The 23,299-nt window shown below is 56.9% G+C and overlaps 1 protein-coding gene across 2 annotated transcripts; it reads left to right on the top strand.

The window, feature by feature from the left end:
* The first annotated feature begins 3,402 nt into the window (after positions 1–3,402).
* ABHD14B (abhydrolase domain containing 14B) lies at positions 3,403–8,714 on the top strand. 2 transcript variants are annotated; one of them, XM_065407508.1, is made up of 4 exons: positions 3,403–3,491; positions 4,539–4,804; positions 5,492–5,733; positions 7,609–8,714. In XM_065407508.1, the coding sequence occupies exons 1-4, from the start codon at positions 3,403–3,405 to the stop codon at positions 7,789–7,791; spliced, it is 780 nt and encodes a 259-aa protein (XP_065263580.1). In that variant the 3' UTR covers positions 7,792–8,714. The 2 variants fall into 2 exon arrangements, with proteins under 2 accessions (XP_065263580.1, XP_065263579.1); XM_065407507.1 differs by having other exon boundaries at positions 3,447–3,513; positions 4,568–4,804.
* Positions 8,715–23,299: the final 14,585 nt, after the last annotated feature.

The raw sequence follows: 23,299 nt of genomic DNA on the forward strand, positions 1-23,299 counted from the left end.
CCCCCCGCGCTGCCAGCCCGAATCGAGCCCCACAGTCCCACCTAGCGGGGGAAGGCGAGAACGCGCAGCTGCGGACAGACGGCTCCGCGCTCGTCCCCAGAGCCGGACCGTCCCTAGCCCAGCTGCTGCAACCAGCACTCTGCGCGCTTGGGGAGCCTCTGAGCGGGTGGACTGGGACAGGGCTGAGCCGGGGGAAATCACCCTCCCCAGCCGCCTTTGGGCTCCTGGGGGTGCCCCTTTATTCCTCCTCCCTGTCCCCGTGTGGGCACCCTGCAAAGGCAGGCGATGGGGGCGGTTTGGAGGGTGAGGCTACACAGGCCCTCAGGGGATTTTTGAGCCTGGTCTCTAAGGATTTCATCTCCCTCTGGAGTTTCAGAATGGGTGGGGAGGTTTGGGGGTATCCCTAGTCCTGCCCCACCTCTCTGGCCATCCCTTCAACGTGTCCCTGGTTTTATCCTAGAGCTTGTTCCTCCCTCCCTTGTTTGTGATTCTTTACAACCCTTTACCCTGCAGATCTTCCCCACAGCCAATCATACACACCCTTGGAAAATCTGCCCTGCACTCCCCTACTCTGTTTTAAAAGCACTCTACCTAAAACCTCCAGGCCCTGGCCCAATGGGGCCCTGCCCTGAGCTTTGCTCAGGGTACCCAAATGCTACTGTACAGCAAACAACAAATCTCACAACCCCACCACAAAGCAGCAATGGTCATCTCCGGGGGGAAACTGAGGGAAACCCCCCCACCATTGCCCCCCCCCACACCTCCTGCTGCCCCAGCCCTAGGCTCTCCCCCCCGCCCCCCGACCTGCAACCTCCTTCCGCCGCAGCCCTGGGTCACTGGTAACTCGCTCCCAGGGCAGGTCATTCAGCAGGAATTTTAGATGTGCACAGAACACAGACAGGATTGGTTCCCATATGGTTACAGAACTGCAGTAAAGTGAAACAATTTTCAGCTTGTGTGATTGGAGGATATCTGGATGCATATTATAAGACTGTCCTCCATAAATGAGGAAAAGTTGAGGTGCCTTTATTATTCTTTTGTTCCACTCTTTCTTTCTATGGGGAATTTGTCAATGCAATATCACTGTCTTCCTTTTAAACAAACAAACAACAAAAGGCAATGGCTGTTGAAAATAGCAATTCCAGTCCCAATAACCACTGGGAAGCATTTCTTGCTCAATTTTATCCTACTTTTTCTACAGCAAGTTACAGTGGATCAGTATATTTGATTTGGGAGAAATGAAGTAACGGCCGCCCAAACTGAGCTTGAGCACTCCTGAATTTTGAGGTGTTTAAATCTGGAAGGCAGGTGCTGGGGGGGGCTGTGGCTCCGCAGGGGAGCATGGCAGCATGTATGCAGCAGTGTGTCTGGCGCTGCGCGGAGCCAGACACGCTGGTCTGAGTGGCACGGTAAGGGGGCTGGGAGGTTGGAGAAGGGGTAGGGGGTTCCGGGGGGGCAGTCAAGGGACAGGGAGCAGGGGGGGTTGGATGGGGTGGAGGTTCGGGGGGGCAGTCAGGGGACAGGCAGCAGTTGGATAGGCATGGGAGTCCCAGGGATTTGTCAGGGGACAGGTAGGGGGTGGGGTCCTAGGGGGGAAGTTGGGGGGGTCTCAGGAGGGGGCAGTTGGGGATAAGGAGAAGGGAGGCTTAGATAGGGGGTGGGGTCCCGGGAGAGGGCAATCAGGGGACAAGGACCATTGGGGCTTAGATAGGGGGTGGGGTCCTGGGAGGGGGTGATCAGAGAGCAGGGGGGTTGGATGGGTTGGGGTTTCTGTGGGGGGCAGTGGGAGGGAGTGGATGGTGGCAGGGTGGGGCTACCCTCCCTCCCCATGGAGTGTCCTATTTTTTGAATGTTAAAACATGGAATCCCTACTTACAGTGCAGCTCTCCATTCACATCAGGCTGTAGCATGAGGTCTCAGCTACCTCACTCCCTCCCCCTCTTTCCTGTTGGTAGTGGCCAAGGGAATGCTGGGAAATATAGTTCTTTCCCTGCTCCAGGGCTGGCTCTATAGGCAAGGAGCTAACCAAGGAACTACAGCTCCCAGGGCCCCCTGTTGGTTCTCAGCTCCCATGCTGGATCCCTGCCGCCCCTGCAAATGGGCTGCCCCAAGCATGTGCTTGCTTTGCTGGTGCCTAGAGCCGCCCCTGCATGGAGCAAGCTGATCTCTTCCTCCAACTGCAATATCCAATCCGAACCTCACTGCAAACAGAGTCTGGCTCTCACGGCTCAACACCCCACCTGAATTTCACACAACAGTGTCCCGTTCCCGTCCCTGAGAGCATCAGAGTTGCAGTGAGCTACCACTGAGATGAGCTACACAGAGATACTGCTGGACATGCAGGAGTAGCAAGGAATGCCCAGCAGCCTTGGAGCACCTATGGCTACCCATTCCAGAAGTAACATGGGAGGCCCTGATACATGGACACATGGAATAGCCATGGCTAGCCATGCTGAAGTGGTGTGGGAGGTTCTAGTACGTGGTGGACACCAGTGGCTAACCACATAGAAGTGGCACAGGAGAACCACATATGTGGAAGTGCAGGTTGGGGGACTTGGATTCTTTCCTGCTCCCTGTACAACAACAAAATCACTAACCCTTCTGGGCAATATTTGTGCACTGCACACAGCATTTCCTGGACAATACTGGAACAGTTGCAGAGATCCTAGAGCTGTCTCCCTTCTTTCTCTTCACAGCTGGATTATTTGCCTCTGCAAAGCCAGTGGCAAAATAACAACTAACTGGCTATGTATCATTCCTGTGTATGTCAGCCCAACACACAGCTGGCCAGCAGTCCCTGAAGAGGGCACCCCATGAGACCAGCTCTTTCCATTGCAATTGCTCATTATAACTTTTCAGAACCCTGCTATGGGAATAATATTTTCCTATCATGGCTGCAACTTTGAGGGAGGATGTGGAGGGAAAATGAAAGCTGGCACTCTCCCGAAACAACAGGAGAGTAGGAGCTGGGGCTTGAAAAATAACACAGCAGTGTATTGTGAGATTCACAATAAAATCACAAGAGTTGGCAACACTAAGATTTGCCCTCCCCATGCAAAGCTGGAAACAGTTACACCTCCCTCTGCAAGCAGCCAATCTGCTGACCACTCAGAAGTCACATAAAGGAAACTTCCTTTATAATAAACATGCTGCACCTTAACCCACCATTCCTATTCCATTCTCTTCTCTTCCTAGGCCCTGTCTGTCGTGGGGATGTAGCTAAAGTGCTGCAAGCCCCAGTGCAGATGGGAAGCGGGGCTAGCACTGGGGGGGGGCTGATGCCAGGTCATTGCACTGGTATATTTCCTCCCTGCCCCCGTCTCCTACCCTTCTCTCCTAGACGGGCGCTGCTAGCCACTAGGGGTCACTGCGCCCATGGGCCAGCGCTCGCACTCTGTAGCCATGCCTGTCTTCGCCCCTGGTTCGCGTCACGACTCGCGCCCTGGCTTCCTGTCCTACCTTCGACCCCGGGAAGCGCAGGCCTTTGGGGAGTCGCCCCTCTTCTCTCGGCAGGTATCGCCCTCCGCGCGCTGCTGGGGAAGGGCTTGGAGCGGCCGCTTTGCCAGGGTCCCTGCTCTCGGACACCTCCTGTCCGCCCCAGGACGCACTAGAGCTGGGGCAGAGACCTGGACATTGTATCTGTGTCAGGACCTGGGGGACCGCCTGGCTCTGAGCACCGGGGCCATCAGACCAGCACCCTGGCTCCAACAGAGGCCAGAACCAGCTGCTTCAAACCCCGCCCTCTGGGGCCAAACCCTGCAGCGTTAGCCACGGGGCACCCCGCCCTCTGGGGCCAAAACCCCTGCAGCCTTAGCCACGGGGCACCCCGCCCTCTGGGGCCAAAACCCCTGCAGCCTTAGCCACGGGGCACCCTGCCCTCTGGGGCTGTTTCTTCCTGAGCCTGCTCACTGAGCAGGTCTTGCCCTGGCTCAGGAAGGTTCCTTAAAACCCTCTCTCTAACCGAACAGTGCGTGATCTTACTGTCATTGTACATTTCTGATCCTCTGTGAAACCCTGCTGGGTTCCTGGCCCTAGTGAGATCCTGGGGCAGTGAGTTCCACCAGTGAACTATCTTCTAAGTATTGCCATCAATCAGCTGTGAATATCCTAATTTGTCAATTTGATTGAAGCCCCACTGATTGCAGTGTTGTGGAAGGGTGAACAGGGCACTCACTCACTTTCATTAGCCAACTGGTATTGGGTCAGATAATAAGTTTTCTCTCTAAAAATCTGCCCGATCTGGCTCAGACACGCCCAGTCTGTTCCTGGGTTGCTACTGGCCTGGCTCCCTGCTACTTGCTCTTCTGTTCCCCCTGTGATCCCCTATTCATCCCCCCCTCCAAAAACAAAGTTTCCTAGTGTACCCCCTTCCCCTCCCCCACATACCTGATGAGACCAACCCAGTGAATGGACAGCAACCCCTAGTGTTATACTGTCCACTCACTAGCATTGAGGTGAGACAGTGAAGAGCTAAGTAAATAGGGTCCTTTGTGCCTAGATCAGGGACTGTGCCCAGAGTCCATTCTGGGGTGGCACAGGGCTCAGCCCAGGTTTTCCTCTCTTTCAGGACTGCTGGAAAGCACGAGCAGGGAGGCCATGGCCGCCCCGCAGGTGACTGTGGGCACCATCACGGTGGATGGGCAAACCTTGTTCTACCAGCAGGCCAATCCAGCCCAGCAGGCCCCCAAGCTGTCTGTCCTGCTGCTCCACGGCATTCGCTTTTCATCCGAGACCTGGCTCAACCTGCAGACGCTGTCTAAGCTGGCGGATGCTGGCTACCGCGCTGTGGCCATTGATCTGCCAGGTACAGCTGCTCAGCCACCGGGGGAATCCCTTCAATGCACAGCCCCATGGGTGGGGCCGGGCGGCAGAACAGCCCTCAGGTGGCAGGGTGGGATAAGGTCCTCGGGCGAGCACTAATGTTGTGCATGGCTCTAGTACCTTCCCTGGAGAGCCTTCACAAGCATTCCCTACACCCCGTAACTCCCTGTGATATGGGAGCAGATGGGGGAAACTGAGGCACAGAGAGGTTTCATGCCTGACCCATACACATACCAGGAGTCAGCAGCATAACTGAGAATAGAACCCAGGTGTTCTGACTCAAGTTCCTTCCTTTAACTAGCAGACACCATCCTCTCACGGCCTGTGGAGCAGAACCCAGGTGTCCTGGCTCCCAGCCCCCTCCATAGCTCTCTGCACCTCTCCTGAGTCATACTGCCAGTGAAAGCTGAGGAATGACCCTGTTGTGACACTGGGGGCCAGACTGTCGCCATCTCTCTGCCCCCTTCTATACTGTTTTTGTCTGTCCGGGGACCAGGGCTGATGGGAGGGGCGGGAAGGGGAGAATCTGCCCCCCCCCAAGTCTGTAACTGGGGTGAAATGGGAAGGGGTAGGGCCCCAGTGAATGTGGTGCACCAGGACTGCAGATTTCTCGCGAGGGGCCTGCCAGCAACATCTGTAACACAGAGGGGTTTTGTCTCACGTGGTCCAGGGTTCGGCCATTCCAAGGAGGCGACAGCTCCGGCCCCTGTTGGGCAGCCTGCCCCGGGGGGTTTCCAGAAGGCTGTCTGTGAGGCCCTGCAGTTGGGCCAGGTGGTTGTGATCAGCCCATCCCTCAGCGGGATGTACTCGCTCCCATTCCTCTTCCAGCACAGCCAGCTGGTTCAGGCCTATGTGCCAGTGGCGCCCATCTGCACCGAGAAGTTCCCCGCCACGCAGTACGCCAGCATAAAGGTACAGCCCATGGGCTGGCAGTGAAGGGGCAAGTCTCCTTTGTTGGGGACCCCGGTGTCCGGGCGGGGGCAGAGAACACTAGGCTGGGGGATGGGGTGGAAGAGCTAAGGCACTGGGCAGACACCAGGAAGTGGGTGAAGGGAATCGAGCTTGCAGGTGTGTGCAGAGCCGACCTGCAGCAGCGGGGGAGCCGGAGAATCCGAGTCCAAGCCCCCACGGAAGGGAACGTCCAGCAGTAATGTTCAAGCTCCATCAGGGCAAAGCACTCCGTGTACCACAAGGGGGCCTCTTCCCAGTCAGGGACAGAGACAGGCACCTGGAGCCCGGCCTTACGACTCAAGGCCTCGGTGCTGGCCCGCACATTTACACTGGGCCACATCCATTCCTGGTGTAACCCCACCTCACACAGTGGCGTTACACCCTTGTGACCTGGGCTCCTCCACTAGCTGGCAGAGCCTTGGGAGAAACTGCATTTCCCAGGTTTCAGAGTAGCAGCGTGTTAGTCTGTATCCGCAAAAAGAACAGGAGTACTTGTGGCACCTTAGAGACTAACAAATTTATTTGAGCATAAGCTTTCGTGCCCCTTACACCACCTCCCCCACCCTGTGCTCTCTGATCCCTCTCATTTGCCCTTGTTTTAATGCTCCAGCCCCCACCAGTTTCCAACTGCCCCCCCCCCTTATTTATTTTTTTAAAATCAACCTGCTGGAGAAAATGTTCCTTCTTTCTCCCCCAGTGTGGAACTTGTATCCCCGCCTCCTAAAATAACCCTGCTGTAAGGGCCATCCTCAGCCCCGCACCACTGATCCGGGGGTAGGGTCTGAATTCTGCAGGGAGCCTGAGCCCACTGGCAATGGGTCGCTCCCAGCTCCCCCCTGGGAAACCCAGTCCTTGCGTGCAGCTCTGGGAAGTGCAGGGCTGGGAGGGACATTTTTATGCACAGAGAAGGCGTTTTAGCTGCTGCTTTTCAGTGTATTAGTTTGAATGTTTCTATTCTCTCGGGCTCTGTGCAGTGGGACCAGATCCTAAGCAGCATCCAAGCAGGCAGAGGGGAGTCAAAGTGACAATGCCATCTTTACGTCTCCCCTGCATCTTTATCCTGGGATAGCCAGCACCTGGGCCAGTGCACAGCCTCTCAGGGCAGTTCTGGCACTCAGGATTGAGCACCGGAATCCTCCTTTTCATCCCCTTCTCCGAGAGCCAGGATGGTGGGAGAGCTGTCACGGCAACCCTGTACGGCTGGAGGATTCCCCGACCCTGTGGGAATTCCCTGGGTCACGTAGCCTATGGTTATGGCCCATTTGCACCAGCTGACAGTCTGGGGCCTGGGCATGAGGGTGAAGGAATACAACAAATAGTCCCAAGAAAATGTGTCCTATTCCTCCAGATCTAAAATATCCATGGCACATCCAGATCACATGACCCTCGCCCAGGCTCCAAGCCTTTGGACCTTTGCCCATCCCTGCTTTTAGCCTCCAGTTCTATCCCCCTCCAACACACACCTTGGTTTTTAGCTTCATGGTTTGCCATTTTTGCCATCTCAGCCTACTCCAGACAGCAGCCCCTCAAGGTTCCAGCCCCCCATCTCCAGTGCTGGTCTGAATCCTGGGGGTCAGCAGATAACTCTCACTGAAATCAGGGTAAGCACCCAACTATCTTTGAGGCGCTGGGCCCTAGAAAGGGATCATTCCCAACAACTCCATTCGAGGGGAAATTCCCAGACCCACGGGGGGCACAAAGCAGTGCCCAGAACCAGTGATGCTCACTCTTCCAGGCCCTAGCCTCCTTCTTGTGCCCCTGGCCTCAGTGATCAAAGTGAGCAGTGCGCCCGTACCCGCTGTCTGAGCTCTTGTGCCTTGTGTCCCCTCCCGCTAGACCCCCACGCTGATTGTGTATGGGGACCAGGACGCCGAGCTGGGGGAGATGAGCCTGAACAACCTCAAGAACCTGCCCAATCACAAGGTGCTGCTGCTGAAAGGAGCGGGACATGCCTGTTACCTGGACAAGCCGGAGGAGTGGCACCTGGGCCTGCTGGACTTCCTGAAGAGCCTGGAGTGATGAGCGGCCTCTCTTCTGCCCCAGCCCTTCAGTGCGCGATCTGTCAGGCACACGGCTGGCTCTTTGGTGCATACCTCCTGTGGCGGATCTGGGGACCACAGCTTCTCTCTCCCACTAGAGCGGGTACTTAATCGATGGCTTCTTACCAATCTCGGACAATTGCAGCACACTGGGGGGTTTGCAAAGGGCGGCCACGCAGCCAGAGGCGCCCTCCTGGCAGCCAGGTGCTTGCTCCTTTTCCTTCTTTTTAAAATGATTAGAATTGAAAGGTCTGTAGAAGCTGATTGCCCACTAGCATGGGGTGAGATGGGGGTATTGAGGGCAGGTTCCCCAGCTGCACATTCTAGTGCAAGCCCGTCCTGCCAGTTCTAGCTCCACAGCTCTGCCAATGCCCCTGCTCCTACCCTGCAGCCTCCCTGCGACTCCAGCCCTGCCCCCGCCCAGCTCTGCCAGTGCCCCCAATCCTGCCCTGCCCCCACCCAGCTCTGCCAGTGCCCCCGCTCCTGCCCTGCAGCCTCCCTGCGACTCCAGCCCTGCCCCCGCCCAGCTCTGCCAGTGCCCCCAATCCTGCCCTGCCCCCACCCAGCTCTGCCAGTGCCCCCGCTCCTGCCCTGCAGCCTCCCTGCAATTCCAACCCAACCAACCCAGTTCTGCTGCACACCTCAATCCTGCCTGTAGCACCCCCCGCTACTTCAGCCCTACCCTAGCCCCACTGATGTGCCTTAATCCTGCTGTGAGCTTCACCGGAGCACACGCTGACACCCGCCCCCAGCACTGCTTGGCTTGTGAGGAGAGACCCAGCCCCTGGGAGCCAGAGGCCAAACTCGCTGCCAGCCTGGGATCATTCAAGGAGCTTCCTCCTGAACCCCAAACTGGGGCGACAGCACCTAATCCTTCACGAGCAAATAAAACTCAGATCTGGGCCTCTGTCTCCATGCAGCTTTCATCCCTTGTTCCAGTCCCCACCTCCTCCTTCCCACATGGCGCTGACACCTGGCCCCCTCTCCCAGGAAGCCCATGGCCACGGCAGTTAGGAATAGGGTTGTACATGGAGAGGACTCAAATTCCAGCAAGAGCAGACAGAGGGAGTGGGGTCTGCAGCATGCTGGAGCAGAACAGTCCTTTGGGTCAGCTGCTGGAAGGGTGCAGGGCAGTTTGATTATTTCAGAGGCAGCGTGTCACAAGGTTAGAGTAAGGGACTGGATGTCAGGACTCCTGGGTTCTATTCCCAGCCCTGGGAAAGAGCATTGTCTAGGGAATAGACCAGAAGCCTGATTTCCAAGCTTTAGGAAGGAAGCCTGTCTAGTGGCTGTAGCCAAAGGTTGGGATTCAGAACTCCTATTTCCTGACCCGCAAGCAAAGCCCAGTTTCTACAATGGCCAGAGCCTTCGATATGACAGCAATTCCCTCTCCAGCACTGGTTCTCTGCCTGAGGTCCCAGGCCCACTGGCAAGCCACAGAGCCTTTCCTGGTAGAATTAAACAGGGAGGAGGGGGTCCCCGAAAGGCAGTCTCTCCTGTGAAGACGTCCACAGAAAATGGAACAGGAGGAGCACTGCTCCGTGGGATAAACAGACACAGCCCTCGGGAAGCATGATCCAGGCCCAGGCGTGGCAAGGTCCTGGGCCATACGATAACAAAGCCGTGCACAGGCTCCTTGATTAGCACCACGCCCCAGTCTTTCACCGACTCCCCCAGGGAAGTTCCCTGGGAATCCCCTGCCCCTTTCCGGAGCCAACTGGCTGCAGCATGTGGCCCCCAGCAGCAACAGCGGCCTCTGAGGTACACATCCCTTTGCATCAGCCCTGCTCCTACAGGACCTGCTCTCCCATCAGCCCCTGGACAATGGAGCTGGTTGATCTAGTTCACCCTGGCTTAAGAGGAAAATGGCAAGTGACCCCCCCCGCCCCCCATCCCGGAATAACAATGCAAATAGCTTCTTTTAAATGTCCGGGGGATTACGGAGTGAGGGGCCGAGCTGAACAGATGGGGCACAGGCTAAAGCCGCCAGCCACATGGCTGCTCCAGAGCCACCTGGCCTGGTTCCTTAGCACTCAGCCCAGCCAGACAGAGGAGGGCTCTGATGCTTGGCTTGCACCCTGAATGGCTGAGGAGGAGGCTAAATAATGCTGAGCTTGATCCTCTTAGGCCCTGCGGGGGATTTGCTCCCAGCTCAGCCAGGCCGGCTGCTGGCCAGTCCATGGGTGTCCGTCACAGCCACGTGGCCACCAAGCCCTGGGATGGAGGAGGTGGGGGAAGGGCCACGAGCTTTGCGAGTCTCAGGGCTTAAAGCGCCATGGCACTAAAGCACATCCAGCCCTGGGAGAGCAGTGGCTGTGCCTTGGCCCCAAGAGACAGGAGCTGGGAGGCCCCCATCTGCTTCTAGGGGGAGATTGTCCACAGCGTTCTTGCTGGCCAAGGACTGAATGGGCCACGGAGATTAAATGCATCTTCGCAGCACTAGAGGGTGCTCTCAAGAACAAGGGCAAAGTGGGGCTGCCCCTGCACTGGGGTTGCTAGCAGACTGCCCATCCAGCACCTTTTGCCCGCGTGAATGTCCCCATCACTATCGGAGAAGAGCAGATGCTCCCCCAGACAGCGTGGTTCCCAGAGCTACGGCGTAGGCAGCCAGGGCAAGCCCGGCTGGAAGGGCCAGGCACCTCCAACACTCAGCAAGTAATACTTCTAGGATCCCAACAGTGCCCAGTGACCCCCACCAGGGGTCAGGCCTGGGGGGTGCTGCACAGACGAGCTCTCATGTAGAGCTGAGCAAAGATGGATTTGGGGGTTTGTTGGGGGGTGACCCTCCATTAAGGGTCCAACCCCGACCTCCCATTTCCATTCTGAGCCTTTTAAAATGATTTTGGATTTTTTTAAAATAAAGGCAAGGCAGAGAAGGGTGCTACCCCTTTAAGGCCACACAGAGGGGAGCGGGTGAGACAGGCACAGGGCTGGCAGACTTGGTTACAGCCCTGGTGTGAGCTGGCCCGAGCCGTGGCCTCTTCTGCCCAAGATGAACTTGGCGCATTCTCGTTTCTCTGCCCAGTATCTGTGGCTGCGGCGTCATGAGGCACCTGCATCCAGCCTTGCAAGCAGCAATCCTATCACTATGGTCTTGGCCTTGCAGTCTCCAGCGCTGCCAGGAGAGCTGGGCCTGCAGATCCCGGGGGTTAAAATGCCTCTGGAGCCAGTTCCTGGGGTTGGCCCAGATCTGCTGGCTGATACAGAGAGGGATGGGCCTGTGCCCCCACAATCCCCTTTCAGAACACCCCTGCCCCAGTGCAGAAGTGGGGAGGACTCCTTGCACCTCCAATGCTCTGTGTAGCCCAGGGCGGTGCCATGTGCTGGTGCATTTAGATTGAGACAGGGGCCTGGCACACAGAGCTCTGGCCCTCCCCATGTGGGAGCTGGCAGGGGCACGGCTACCCCTTTGGAGCAGTTGTTGCTCCTGTGTATTGCACTTACATTCTGCTCTCCTTGTTCTTTTGAGCCTCGTCCCTTGTGTTCCTACATCCAACAGCCGCTCCAATTACCAGGGAACATTTCTAGGCTCTCCTCCCGGGAGTGTTGTGTACCCGGCGCAGCGCGTCCTGCTAGCTTGCAGCAAGGATGGAGAGCTTCGTCCTACACTGCACGATCTCCACGCCCTGCCTGCCCCCTCCATTACTCGACTCCAGCCTTCCCCTCCCTGCAGGTTCTAGACTCCACATCTTCCCTCTGCGTACTCGACTCCAGACTTCCCCTCCCTGCAGGTTCTAGACTCCCCACCCATCCCTCCCTTCTCATCCTCCCCTCCCTGCCCACTCCTTCCTCCACATCCGTGGCTCCTAGCACGTGGCATGGGTTCCCCACAGTGCATTGATGCTAGAGAGCTACACAGCGCCCTGCTTGCATCACAAGGCCTAGTCCTTGGAGCATGAGCTCTTCGGGGCAGGGACTCATATGGAAACAGCACCTAGCACAATGGGGCCCTAGTGCGGGCTTGATGGGCTTCTAGCATACAAATAACAATACCAAGGTTGTCCCAAAGCACAGACACACTGGCCTGTCACAGAATTTATTAGTCCGCCAGCCCCCCAGCCCCCCTCACTGCCCCACAGCCATGGCCCCACTGTGCGCAGTGCTAGGGTCCGCATGGCCAACCGACTCCAGAACAGAAGCTGCATGCTGGGATGTGACAGCGCGGCTGGAAGGCGCGTGCCGCAAGCACTACACGGTAGGGTATGCTGATCCCTTGACATATCCTGCTCTAAGATGTGTGCCTGCAGCCAGGATGCCAGCTGGTCATGGCAGGGTCAGAGAGCGTCCCTCACGCAGGTCTGCCTGGTCTGTGCCAGGCTAATTCTCCCCGCAGAGCAGCCTGGAAAGCAGCCCAGCGGGCAGCTCATGACAGCCAGTGCTATGGCAAGCCACTGCTGGGGAAGGAAACTGGCACCTGTGCAATGGGGCATCTAAGACACAGCTGGGCCACCGGGGAACGGTGAGAGTGGCACAGAGGCCTGGAGGAGCGACTGCGAGACACTTAATAGCCACCCCTCAGGAGCCACCGATTGCACGGGTGACTTCCAAACTCCAGGGAGGCTCCAGGCATCCTCGACACCACAGAAGAAAAGGCGGCGCTAGGAGATCACGGTGCTGAGGGCACGCTGCTCACCCCCAGGGGCACTTGAAAGGCACAGGTGGGGGGGAAAAGCAGCCGGACATTGCAGAGCAAGCAACAGCAAACTGAGGTGTGTGGCTAAGCTGGCAGTGACATGCCCACATTGCGACAACTGCAACACAGCTGGTCTCCTCAGGCCTTCAGGAAGCCAGGCCAATGCCCAGTGTTCACCAAGGGAGCCCCCAGGCCTATCCTCCCACACATGATGTGAAGGGACAGAGACAAGCAGCCATCAGGAAAGGTCTCCAAATGGAGGGATAGAGCGGACAGACCAGGAGAGGCCCCGGGCAGCCTCTGTCCTAGTCACATCCCGGGGAGAGGGTGGCAGTAGGCAGTGACCCAGCCCCACAGGAGCTCTCTCTCCAATCCACTCCGAAAGCACAGTGGCACCATAACAGTCCCACAGGCCAGCCTGTCTCCTGGAGCATCGCTGGGAGCCCAGCCGAGGGCAGCTGCTCAGGAGCATCAAACTGAGCAGTGAGATTAAAAAGTGGGGGCAGCAAAAGACAAGGTATTAGAGGAGGCTGCATGGGGAGGCATGAGGGCAAATGCAAAGGCAGGCCCTCAAGCTAACAGTGGCCAGAGTCAACATGGCGGGCGGGCCCCAAGCACAGTTCAGACAGGAACCCTGTTGCAGAGCCGAGGCTAGCGCTGCGGGGCTCCATGCCCCCCGCTAGCAGCAAGGCTATGGGCACAGTGTGGAGGCAGTCACTAATGTGGTTAAATCCTTGCCCTATTAAAGTCAACAGCAGTTTTGCTATTGAAATAAGTGGGGCCGGCTCACCCCATCTTCTCCCCGATCAGGGCACTTGCCAAACTGCATTTGAAACATTCAAACCCTGCAAAAACCAGCCACCAGCAATCAAATCATGGAGTCAACTCTACATGACCACAGGGATCACATCCGGTCAGTACCCAGCACGTCCAGCTGGGTATTACCAGTACCTGTGCAACCACAGGGAGATCACTTTCCAAATCACCCCACCCAAGCACAGGGCAGCCCATCGCCTCTCATCATTCCTTTGCCCAATGACAAAAACCCAATGGGCCAGATCCTCAACTGATGTGAATCCATGGGGCCTTCAGCAGTAACGGTGTCCATGTCGGAGCCCTGTGTCCTCCTGGTCCTGGCCCTTCTTCCGCACTATCCTCTTCACTGGAGGGTGACAACTCATCGCTGCTCACCATCAGCTGAGCATTGGAGGCAGAGACACTGTGCAGCATCCGTGCTCCTTGAGCCCCAGCCGGGGGGAGATGGTGGGGAGATGGTGGTGGACCTCTGCTATAATGCGGGGAGTGAGAGCCCATCTTCACAGTCCCTGTGCAGTCTCCATACCAGCCAGGGCTCGTCTGAGCCTCATTACATCGTTGTTCTGCCTCAGGCTGGGAAGACCAAATGGTGAGGATATGTACCTGGGTAGGGCCCAACCACCATCCCCGGCAGAGGCTGAAATACAAGCGCGTTGAAACGAAACATGGCAGAGAGCCACATTAAAATGCAAAAGCAAGAGCCAATAGCAGCGCCTACAAATCTGGGAAATACTGGGCCACTGGAACATTACCCCTAGCCTGGCCCTTCACAAGGAAAACTCAACCAAAGCCATGACTGCCACCTCTCTGCAAGAAGCGCCCATTTTATGAGGACTGCATCCAAGGACACGCTGCCTGCCATGACCCTAGCAGGTGGGGGCACATGTGCAGGACCATCCCGCCATGGCATGTATACACATTGGAAAGGCAACACCTGGACAGGCTGAAAACCCCCAACCGAACCATGCAGGAACTCGTACAAGCCCTGCCCGATCCCTAGCCCTGCTGCACCAGCGAGTGGATTAGTGGAAGAAATAGGGCCTATTTTGCGAAGATGAGTATTACCAGCAAGCTAATGCGACAGCCAGGAAACTAGAAACATTCAGCAGAGCCATGCGGCAGCCTGGGAGCAGCTGCTGTCTGGAAGGCGCGATGGGATCAGCTCTCGGGGAGACGTGTCTGCACCAGTCACTAAGTGGTCATGCCACATGACAGCACTGACAGCCAGGATCTGAAGGGCTGGTATTCAGGCTCCTAACTCCCTTTGTGGCAGTGAAAGTTAGGAGCCTAAATACCTTTGTGGATCTGGACCTGGGGGGCTGCAGAGCCACATGGTTACAGCGGTGGGTCACATCTCATGACAGGCTCATGACATCTTGGGGCCCTTTCCAGTCTGCACTGCAAGCCTTCAAGAGCTACAGCAATGCCATTTCCTATTGTCACCGGGTGTCTAGTGTAAAGGGGGAAGCTCCGGGATCTGAGCTGCGCCTGGGCATCAAAGCCCTCTTCCTTTGCGAGCTACGGGTGGCCAGAGAATTGCCAAGCACCCCTGTAGGACCTCTCCCTCCAAGCCCCACGATGCTGCTTTGATTTTATGGACCATGGGATCCACTCCATCCCTTGGCGACCTATCCATCACAGCCTGGTGAACGGCCACTGGGCCCAGTCACACATGCCAGACCTGGCCAGTAGCAGCCTGCATGGAATCTCCAGAACAGAGATACAGCGCCCCCTAGGCCTGTGCAGTGCAGGATGCAATCCAGCCCCTCACCTACCCAAGGCCCTCATCCCTAGAATTCCCCTCCACCTGGGTTAGCAACAGCAAGCACCCGAGGGTTGATGGTTGGGTGGTACACTAGTCACCTGCTCTATGACAGGCAGTGAGGAGGGGAGAGAGCGATGGAAAGGGAAGAGCCCGCCCTGTGCCAGGGACCCCGTGCCTGGCCCGCTGGCGGTGTCCTTGACGCTGGGCCGGCCGCACCGGCCGCTCGGTTACCAGGAAAGAATGCAATTACAAAGGGCGAGCATATGCCAGCGGAGGGGGGCCGGTGGGGGTGGGGGATGGAATGTCCCTGTCCTTGGCAGATGGCCTTACCCAGTATGCATTGTTCCTTTTAGTGTCTCCTTTATCCGCTGTAATTGGATCCTAGAGGGAGGGATAGAGGCTGGGCGGGATGGGGGGGGGGGAATATTCCCGAGCCTTTGGCCTGTGCCTCGCCTGTCAAGCATTTCATTGTTCTTGGCTGATGTCACTCCCAGTTGTTACCAGCGCCTCTCCGGGTGACAATGTGGGACTAAGAGGTGCAGCCAGCCTGGGGACAGACAGAAAAGGTAAGCGAATGGGGGAGATCTGTAACTCTGGGGGTGCCGGCACGGCAGAGAGGGAGCCCCGGCGGTGGCACCGCAGCAGAGGCAGGGTGCACGGTGTTACTGATTGAGATAGCGAGGGAGCTATATAGTCTGCCCGGGGTGGGGGTGAAATAGTGACTGGGCAATGGAACTGGGGGTGAGGGGAGGATATGCGAGCCCCAACATCTGCTCCGTGAGGTGAACATGAGGCGACTTTGCTTTGCATGCCCCATGGCTCGCTGAGCGGGACACAATGTTCCAGCCCTGTCCCAGGCTGCTCAGTGACGCGGGGATTCGAGAGGAGAAAGAGCTAAAGTTTTCCTCCTCTCGGAGCCATGTGTTTCCCTGGCAAGGAGCTCCAAAGCCGCCTCTGGGGGCTGGGAGAAGGGAGCTGCTCCCCGAAACCAGTCAGAAGAGTCTGATGACGCCTCCAAGTTACCTCCCCGCCCTGTCTTAGTTGGAGCCGAGAAGTTCCAGAGGTCAGGGAGCATATAAGGTGCCAGAGGGCCAGTCCCTGGTCCAAGTGGCAGGTACCCAGCACCCGGGGGCACTTGCAGACTCACATGCCAGGAAGCAACAGGGTCTCCAGAGGACCTTTGTCTCTCAGCACAGATTTGTTCCCATCGCCAGGGGCTGCACAGGGCTCAGCAAGAGGATTATTTTAGTGTCCAAGCAAGGAAGGGGCTGGCAGCGCAGGCTGCAGCCGGACACAGCACTCCAGGCATTCGGAAAGCTTCCCACTCACACAGCTCTGCCAATGCTCCTCGGTCCTAACCAACTACCCCTGCTACTCCTTTCCCAGCACCTTGCTCCAGCTCAGTGGGGCCCATGCTCTGCTCCGCTGCTGAGACCTGCACCCAGCTCCTGCTAGCGGGCCACAGGCCCGGCCCTGCAGTCTCATTCCAGCTCTGGGTCCCTCCTACCCAGCTCAGCTGGTGCCTCTCAGTCCTGTCTTGGCCTCACCATCCAGTGGCCCTAAATCTGACCTCACTGCATCTCCTGTTCCTCTGGGCCTGAGCCCCCCCACAGCTCTGCCAGTGCCCCTCATTCCTATTTCCTGCCACCCCCTGGTGCCCCTGAGCTGGGATCACCACTGTGCTGAATCAATGAGGACAGAGATCCAGGGGAGTCAGCGATGAGGCCGTCCAATTCATTCCACTGGTTACCCAGCCCTGGCCTCCTGTGGGGGAGCCTGCACGCGCCACCTGCCGCTCCACAGCTGCAGATTGCTTTCATTCTTCCAACCCGCTCTGTCCTTTGTTCCCATTAGCCACCCAAATGCCATTCGCTGCAGGCATTGCTGGGCACCTTGCTCACACAGACCCAAGCACTACTCACATGACATAAAAATAATAATAATGTGCATAGCACTGGGCACTGTGCCAGGCAGCCTGAGCCCACAAGGGAGGTGCCATGTCTGGCAGGGCACTCCTACCCACAGTTGGGCCCCCCAAAAATCCCACCTATATAAAACTCCCTCTGGATGATCCACAGAGCCATATTATGGTGCATCTCCAGGGAAGTCAATGAGGTGAACGTGGCCCATGTGTCCATTTGGCTGGCACAAAGGGAGGGGTGTAGAGGCAGTTGAGCCCCTCCACTTCCCAGGTGAGGTTTCCTGTTGAGCAAGATGAGCCACCACTAGATCAGCCTGCTTAGATTGGTTTGCCCAGCTGTGCGTGAGAAGGGTTAATAAGGACCACCAAAGGTTGATGCCACATTCTTTCGGTGGGAGCTGTATCTTGGGAACCCCACACTCAAAGGCCCTCAAATTTGGACCACCGACCCTACCCCACATCTCCATGAGGCACATCGATTTTCAAGACAATCTGAGTCAGCATGAGGATTTTAGGGCACTTAGAAAAAAATCAGCTGGTAAACAGTAAGCGAGTCTTAACCTTAATTAGAGCGGTGCTACCGCCCCACTCTAATATTATCAGCCAAAGGGGTGTGTAAGGGGATGGGTCCCAGAGATGGTGGAGATAGAGCGTCACTGCCATCAGCTAAGCTTTGCATGAGACGGGTGCATCCCAAGCCGTGACTTCATCCTTTCCCTGCAATGGACATGACAAACTGGGGAAATCTCTGGCAGGTTTCACCCCCCTCCCCACATTTCTGCTCTACATGAGTCTTCCAGGACCAGACCTTCCCCCCGCCCCCCAGCTAGAATCCAGATCCTGCAGAGAACCCCCTACCGCTTAACCTCAAGACAGAACTTTCCAAGGGACACCTCCCACCACATGACATCTTCCCAGGAGACTCCCTATCAGCTCCAATGGGATGCTCCATGGCCATTCCCCTCTCCCAGCACCAGTGGAACATTCCTCCCCATCCCCTTTCCAGGTGTGGGGGACACTCCCAAGACCCCCTCCCCACCTCATCACAGGACTCTCCTCCCCAGCAGACTCTCTCAGCCCTGAGCTGCCCAAGGGTTTCTAATTCCCCTCTGGCCACAATCATTTGCCCCTTTGTCCTTTGAAAGCCTCACATCCTCCAGCCTGCCTCGTTCATGTCAGAAGGGAAGCAGGGACCAGCCTTCAGAGCATCTGTAAAGTGATCCTGCGAATGACTCCCCCCTCCTCCTCACCGGGCTAGGAACACATGGGGAATTGTTCTCGGCCCCAGGACGAGAGCACCCTCCTTCCTGTGAAAGCTGGGGGCGGGATGGGGAGGGCTAAAGAGGAAGCTACCCACACGCACAAACTTTCACTGCAGCTGGGGAGCTCTGTGTTACCCTTTGTGTGCTGGAGAACATTGGGGCTCAGAGAGGGTTAGGGGCACAGAGACTTGGTGTTCTGTATACACTGCATAGCCATCAAGGGCTTCCCCAATCGGCACTTCCTGGTGGCAACTGTGAGATTAGAACTCAGATCCTCAGGACAAAATGCACACACACAGAAAGCCCCTGTACCCAGATGGCCAGTGACTGGCCTGATTTCTCTATGCTGGCTATTAGGACACCAATTATCCCAGTTCAGTTTAGGGGTGCACAAAATGTAAGGATTAAAACCCAATGATCTAGTGATCTGAGCATAGGACAGGGGGCCAGTGGCTCCTGAGTTCTAATCTTGGCTCTGCCACTGTTGCCTTGGGCCTGCAATGTTATCTATCAGTGCCTCAGTTTCCCCATCTAATGTGGGGACAATAGTGACCTATCCCTGGGGAAGCCATGAGGATTGCAAAGCACTTTGCAGGGAAAGGCAGCTCATTGTCAGCCCTGCTACCCCAGACTGATGCGCTTGGAGCGGCGGGTCATTACACCTGGTCCTGCCTGGGCTGCCAGGGCCCTAGGTGGAAGGGGCGGGGTTGACTCGAGAGGCAGCACAGACATCCAATCAAACGACAGAATGCCACAAGGTCCGGTGCATGCCTAGCACAGTAGCGCACGCTAAGCGGCGCGCACACAGAGAGCTGCTTCTCCAGCTCGCCTCTGGGCTCCTCCTCCTAACGGGAAGAATGTGCTGGGCTCAGCTGACTCCCACTGGATCTAATGGCCCCTGGCGGGCAACCTGCAAGCAATCCTTAGCAAACTAGGCTGGTGCCTTTGTAGCGGCTCTGTGGTGTGCTGGGAAGGGCAGGACAGAGTTGGGGGGAGTCAAAGGATATTTTAGAGATACCGGGACCGTCAAGCCAGGTCACCCCTGTTTTGCTACAGTGCCCCCCAGGTCCTAACCCTTTAGTGAAGGGGGGGCGGAGGCGGGAGAGGGCTGGATCTCTCACAAAGGCTTCCTTTCTCCACAGTGTAGATTAGTCATTGCTGTTCGGTACGCAGGAGCAAAGACAAACAGCAAACAAAGGCAGATGTGAGCGGATAGTCTAGCATAGAAAACAAGCTGAACAAGATGGGGGTGGGGGAACGTAAAACCTCTCAGTCCTGCTTGTGCCATAAATGCTCCCCTCCTGCCCCCAACCGAGCTGCTCTTATGGAAAAGACAAGGGCCATATTTCAGACACAGGGCCCCAAGCACCGTGGCTTCCATGCAATAAGGTCCCAACAGCTGACCCACATGGCAGGAATAGTCACGCTGCGTTCACCCTCGAGCTCAGGGCACTTTGCAAACGCTCACGAAGTTAACTCTCCTCAGGTCTACACTACAGACCTACATGGGTCTAACTGCGTCGCTGAGGGGTGTGAAAAATCCACGCCCCCGAGCGACACAGTTATACCAACATTACCCCGGGAGCAGCCTCTCCTGCCGGCATAGCAACTGCCTCTTGGGGAGGTGGATTAATTACACCAACGGGAGAAGCTCTCCCAAAGCATCTTGCAGCTGTGGCACTGTACATGAAGATAACAGGAGTACTTGTGGCACCTTAGAGACTAACAAATTTATTAGAGCATAAGCTTTCGTGGGCTACAACCCACTTCTTCGGATGCATATAGAGTGAACCATATATTGAGGAGATATATATACGGTATATATGGTTCACTCTATATGCATCCGAAGAAGTGGGTTGTAGCCCACGAAAGCTTATGCTCTAATAAATTTGTTAGTCTCTAAGGTGCCACAAGTACTCCTGTTCTTTTTGCGGATACAGACTAACACGGCTGCTACTCTGAAAACTGTACATGAAGACAAGCCCTGAGTGAGGGGAGCAGCACTGTCTAAGGTGCTCCTCTGGCTCCTGTTACCATAACACAGGAGCACCTAACAGCCTCTAACATATTCATCCTCAGCAGGGCAGGGAAGTACTATCACCCCATTTCACAGATAGGGAAACTGAGGCACTGAGCGGCTATGTGACTTGCCCAAGGTCACACAGAGCAGGGAATTGAACCCAGTTTTCCTTAGTCACAGGCTAGCACCTAACCACTGGGCCATCCATTCTTTCCATAACACTTGTATTACAGATGGGGAAACTGAGGCACAGAGCCTTGTCCTTAGCTGCACAGCACATCAGTAGCAAATCCAGTCACCTGACCCCTCCGTCCACCCCTTCTTCCTTGCCACAGGAGCAGGGGGATACGGCCAGAGATGCTCTTCTCCTGGGCAGCCAATCGTCCTGTCACTCGACCCGGTCATCTTGGTCAATATGCCACATCTGTGGGGGACCCAAACCTACTGGCTTGGCAGGCCTGGAGCTGACACAGCTCTCTGCAGAGACCACAGCCCCTGCCCTAGAAACGCCCCAGAGCTCAGGATCAGGAGGTGGCAGGAAGGATGTTAAAAATAAAACACTTCCCAATGCCCCTGGGTGCAGTAGGCTCGGAACCCTGTGTCCAGCCCACCCCTCCTGCTTCAGGTCTAGCCATCTGCTGCTGCCAGCAGACCCCCAACTCCTGCTCACTGGGGGAGCTGAGGAGCTCCCCGGCCTGAGAGCTGTAGGGAGTCGGAACTGCCTTAGAGGCTTGTCGCACCATTAGCAGATCCACTCTGTTCCCGTCCCTCAGCAGCAGAGCCAGCTCTCCAGGGCTTTGGGGTATGCGAGCAGAGGTCTGTCTCTCTCTCCAGCTGGATCATACAAGCCCCAAGGGAAGCTGCTGGCCCCTGGCTGTCCTGCTGACAGTAAGCTGGGCACTTTGATCAGGGCTCCGAGCTCCACGGGCCAGGCACAGAGCGCTGCCCTGCCAATGGATCAGGCAGCAACAAGAGGCGTGGGCTGCTGATCCTTTTCATCCCATGACCTACTCTCTCATGCCATCTGCTCCCGTCCCAGGGTGCCAGTCGCGCCCACTATCTGCAGCGGCAAACACTGCTTCCCCATCCCTGGGGAGCCAGGCACCCACCAGAACAGGGGGACTACCTCTCCCCTCCCAGCTAGGAGGCAGGAATGCCTCTGCAAAACCCACTGCTGCGGACAAAACCAAGAGCTGGACACCAGCTTACTTAAGTCAACCTGAAGCAGATCAAGCGAGGAGGGAGGGAGGGATCATCTCTGTAAGGGGGCCTCTGATCTGCACCAGGAGGGGTCTTAGCAGACCCCTTCTGTGGTTGTGCACCAGATGCACTCCGACGTCACTCCGCTGACTTCCAGGGGAACCCACGTGCCCCCCAAATCTTCTGCTAAGACAAGGCCCCAGCCACGGAAGGGCTCCGCCTCCCATCCCCAGCCCGAGCGGGCAGAACCCACCTTGCTAAGATTCAGAGTAATGGGTCTCCAGTGCTAACACCGCTGATTTCGCTGGCCTGACTCTGGATCAACCCCTGCGTAAGGGGAGCTCAGAGCGGGGCCCAACTACCAACCGGGGTCTCGAGGGGTAACTGGGGCTAGAGGCTGGAGGAGGGTGACTGTCACTTACATGCAGGGGGTTACCCAGATCATCTGCTCTACAGAGAGGCAAGAACTCCCACAGAGCCTATGGACAGGAGCCATGAGAGGGGTGGGAGTCCCCCAGCAGGGACCGCCCCTTGGGATCAGACGGTGTATCTCACCACTGGTTTCCTGGTGGGCTTCTGAGAAGAGTGCATGCAAAGTTGCACCCTGGGGGGCACCTACCCAGCTGCAGAGCTAGGAATTAGCTCCCATATCTGGGGGAGACGGGGGGCATCTGGCCAGGGCTGTCCTGGGCTATTGCAAGTTGGGAGGGGGAGGCAGGAAGGGGTGTGGCCAGGGCAGCCCCATGTGCTGCTGGCTTCTGCAGGGGCTGCCATTGCTGATCCCCATTTGGTCTGACTGCAGCAGTGTTTATCTTGTGGCTGCATTTCCCCACCCCTTACATGGCCCAGCAGACCCCTATCACGTTATTTCAGCCCCATAGACATCTCCTGGACCATGGAAAACCCGCGTTCCTTTACGAACACTAGCCCATGAGTGCATGGTCAGTGCCTGTCCACAGGGGAACTCAGCAGCCAGCCCATGCCTGCAGCACTGCCACACCCGCTCAGCAATGCCTGCTGGAGTGTGCGCTTACGCTGGCATCCATTGCCTTCCTGGGCACCGCTGGCACTGAACTGTGGCACATGCAGCTGCTCCCCCCACCCCCCACACATACACTTCCTGCAGGTCTGAGGTCTCCTAGCCGCCCACTGACCTGGTTGGCTCTCGGGGGGTGGAATGGCTGTAGACACAATTCAGGAAAGCAAGATGACCTCACCCTCTTCAGCAGCCACGCCAACCAACCCTGGACTGCCCGGGGCTCTGTAATGGGGGAGCTGTTCAGAACTGCTAGGCCCTGGCAGGAATGCATTGTGGGGCTTGGCTCTCGGTTGCTATACATCAGCTTTGCCCCATCGAAGTTGGTGCAGCTCCACTGAGAATCCAGCCCCTGGAGTGCTGCCCAGGAAGGGAGCTGAAGGAGAGACCCCCTTAGCACCCCACACAATCACTGCTGCATGCAAGAGACCTGTCCCCTCTCCCAGCCTGCATTATCATCCTCTTCAACCAAGCCTGGCACGCCATCTCCTGAGTTGGAGTCCAAATAAGCCCTCCCACCCCCCGAGACCCTTTGATGGGATAGTTGCCGGCTGGGACAACTGGTCGAGATCAGAGGAGCGGCTTGACCATGTCTGCATTTACACAGCTGTTGCCTTCTTGCTGGGTAAACTAGCATTTTGTGCCTGGTTTTCTTTAGGATTCACAGAAGGGAATCCAGGGGCTTAACTATTTTGACCCTGGATATTAAGCCACCCAAAGGCCCCTCCCCCTCTGCCCCCCCCTCCCCGAGTACAACCGTGTCAGGGTGGTTCAGAGCAGCGGGACCCAGGTGAGAGCTGGATCGAGCACCCCGGCTCCCATGTGGGTTTGCATT

Source organism: Emys orbicularis, chromosome 7, assembly GCF_028017835.1.
Source record: "Emys orbicularis isolate rEmyOrb1 chromosome 7, rEmyOrb1.hap1, whole genome shotgun sequence".
Lineage (NCBI taxonomy): Eukaryota > Metazoa > Chordata > Testudines > Emydidae > Emys > Emys orbicularis.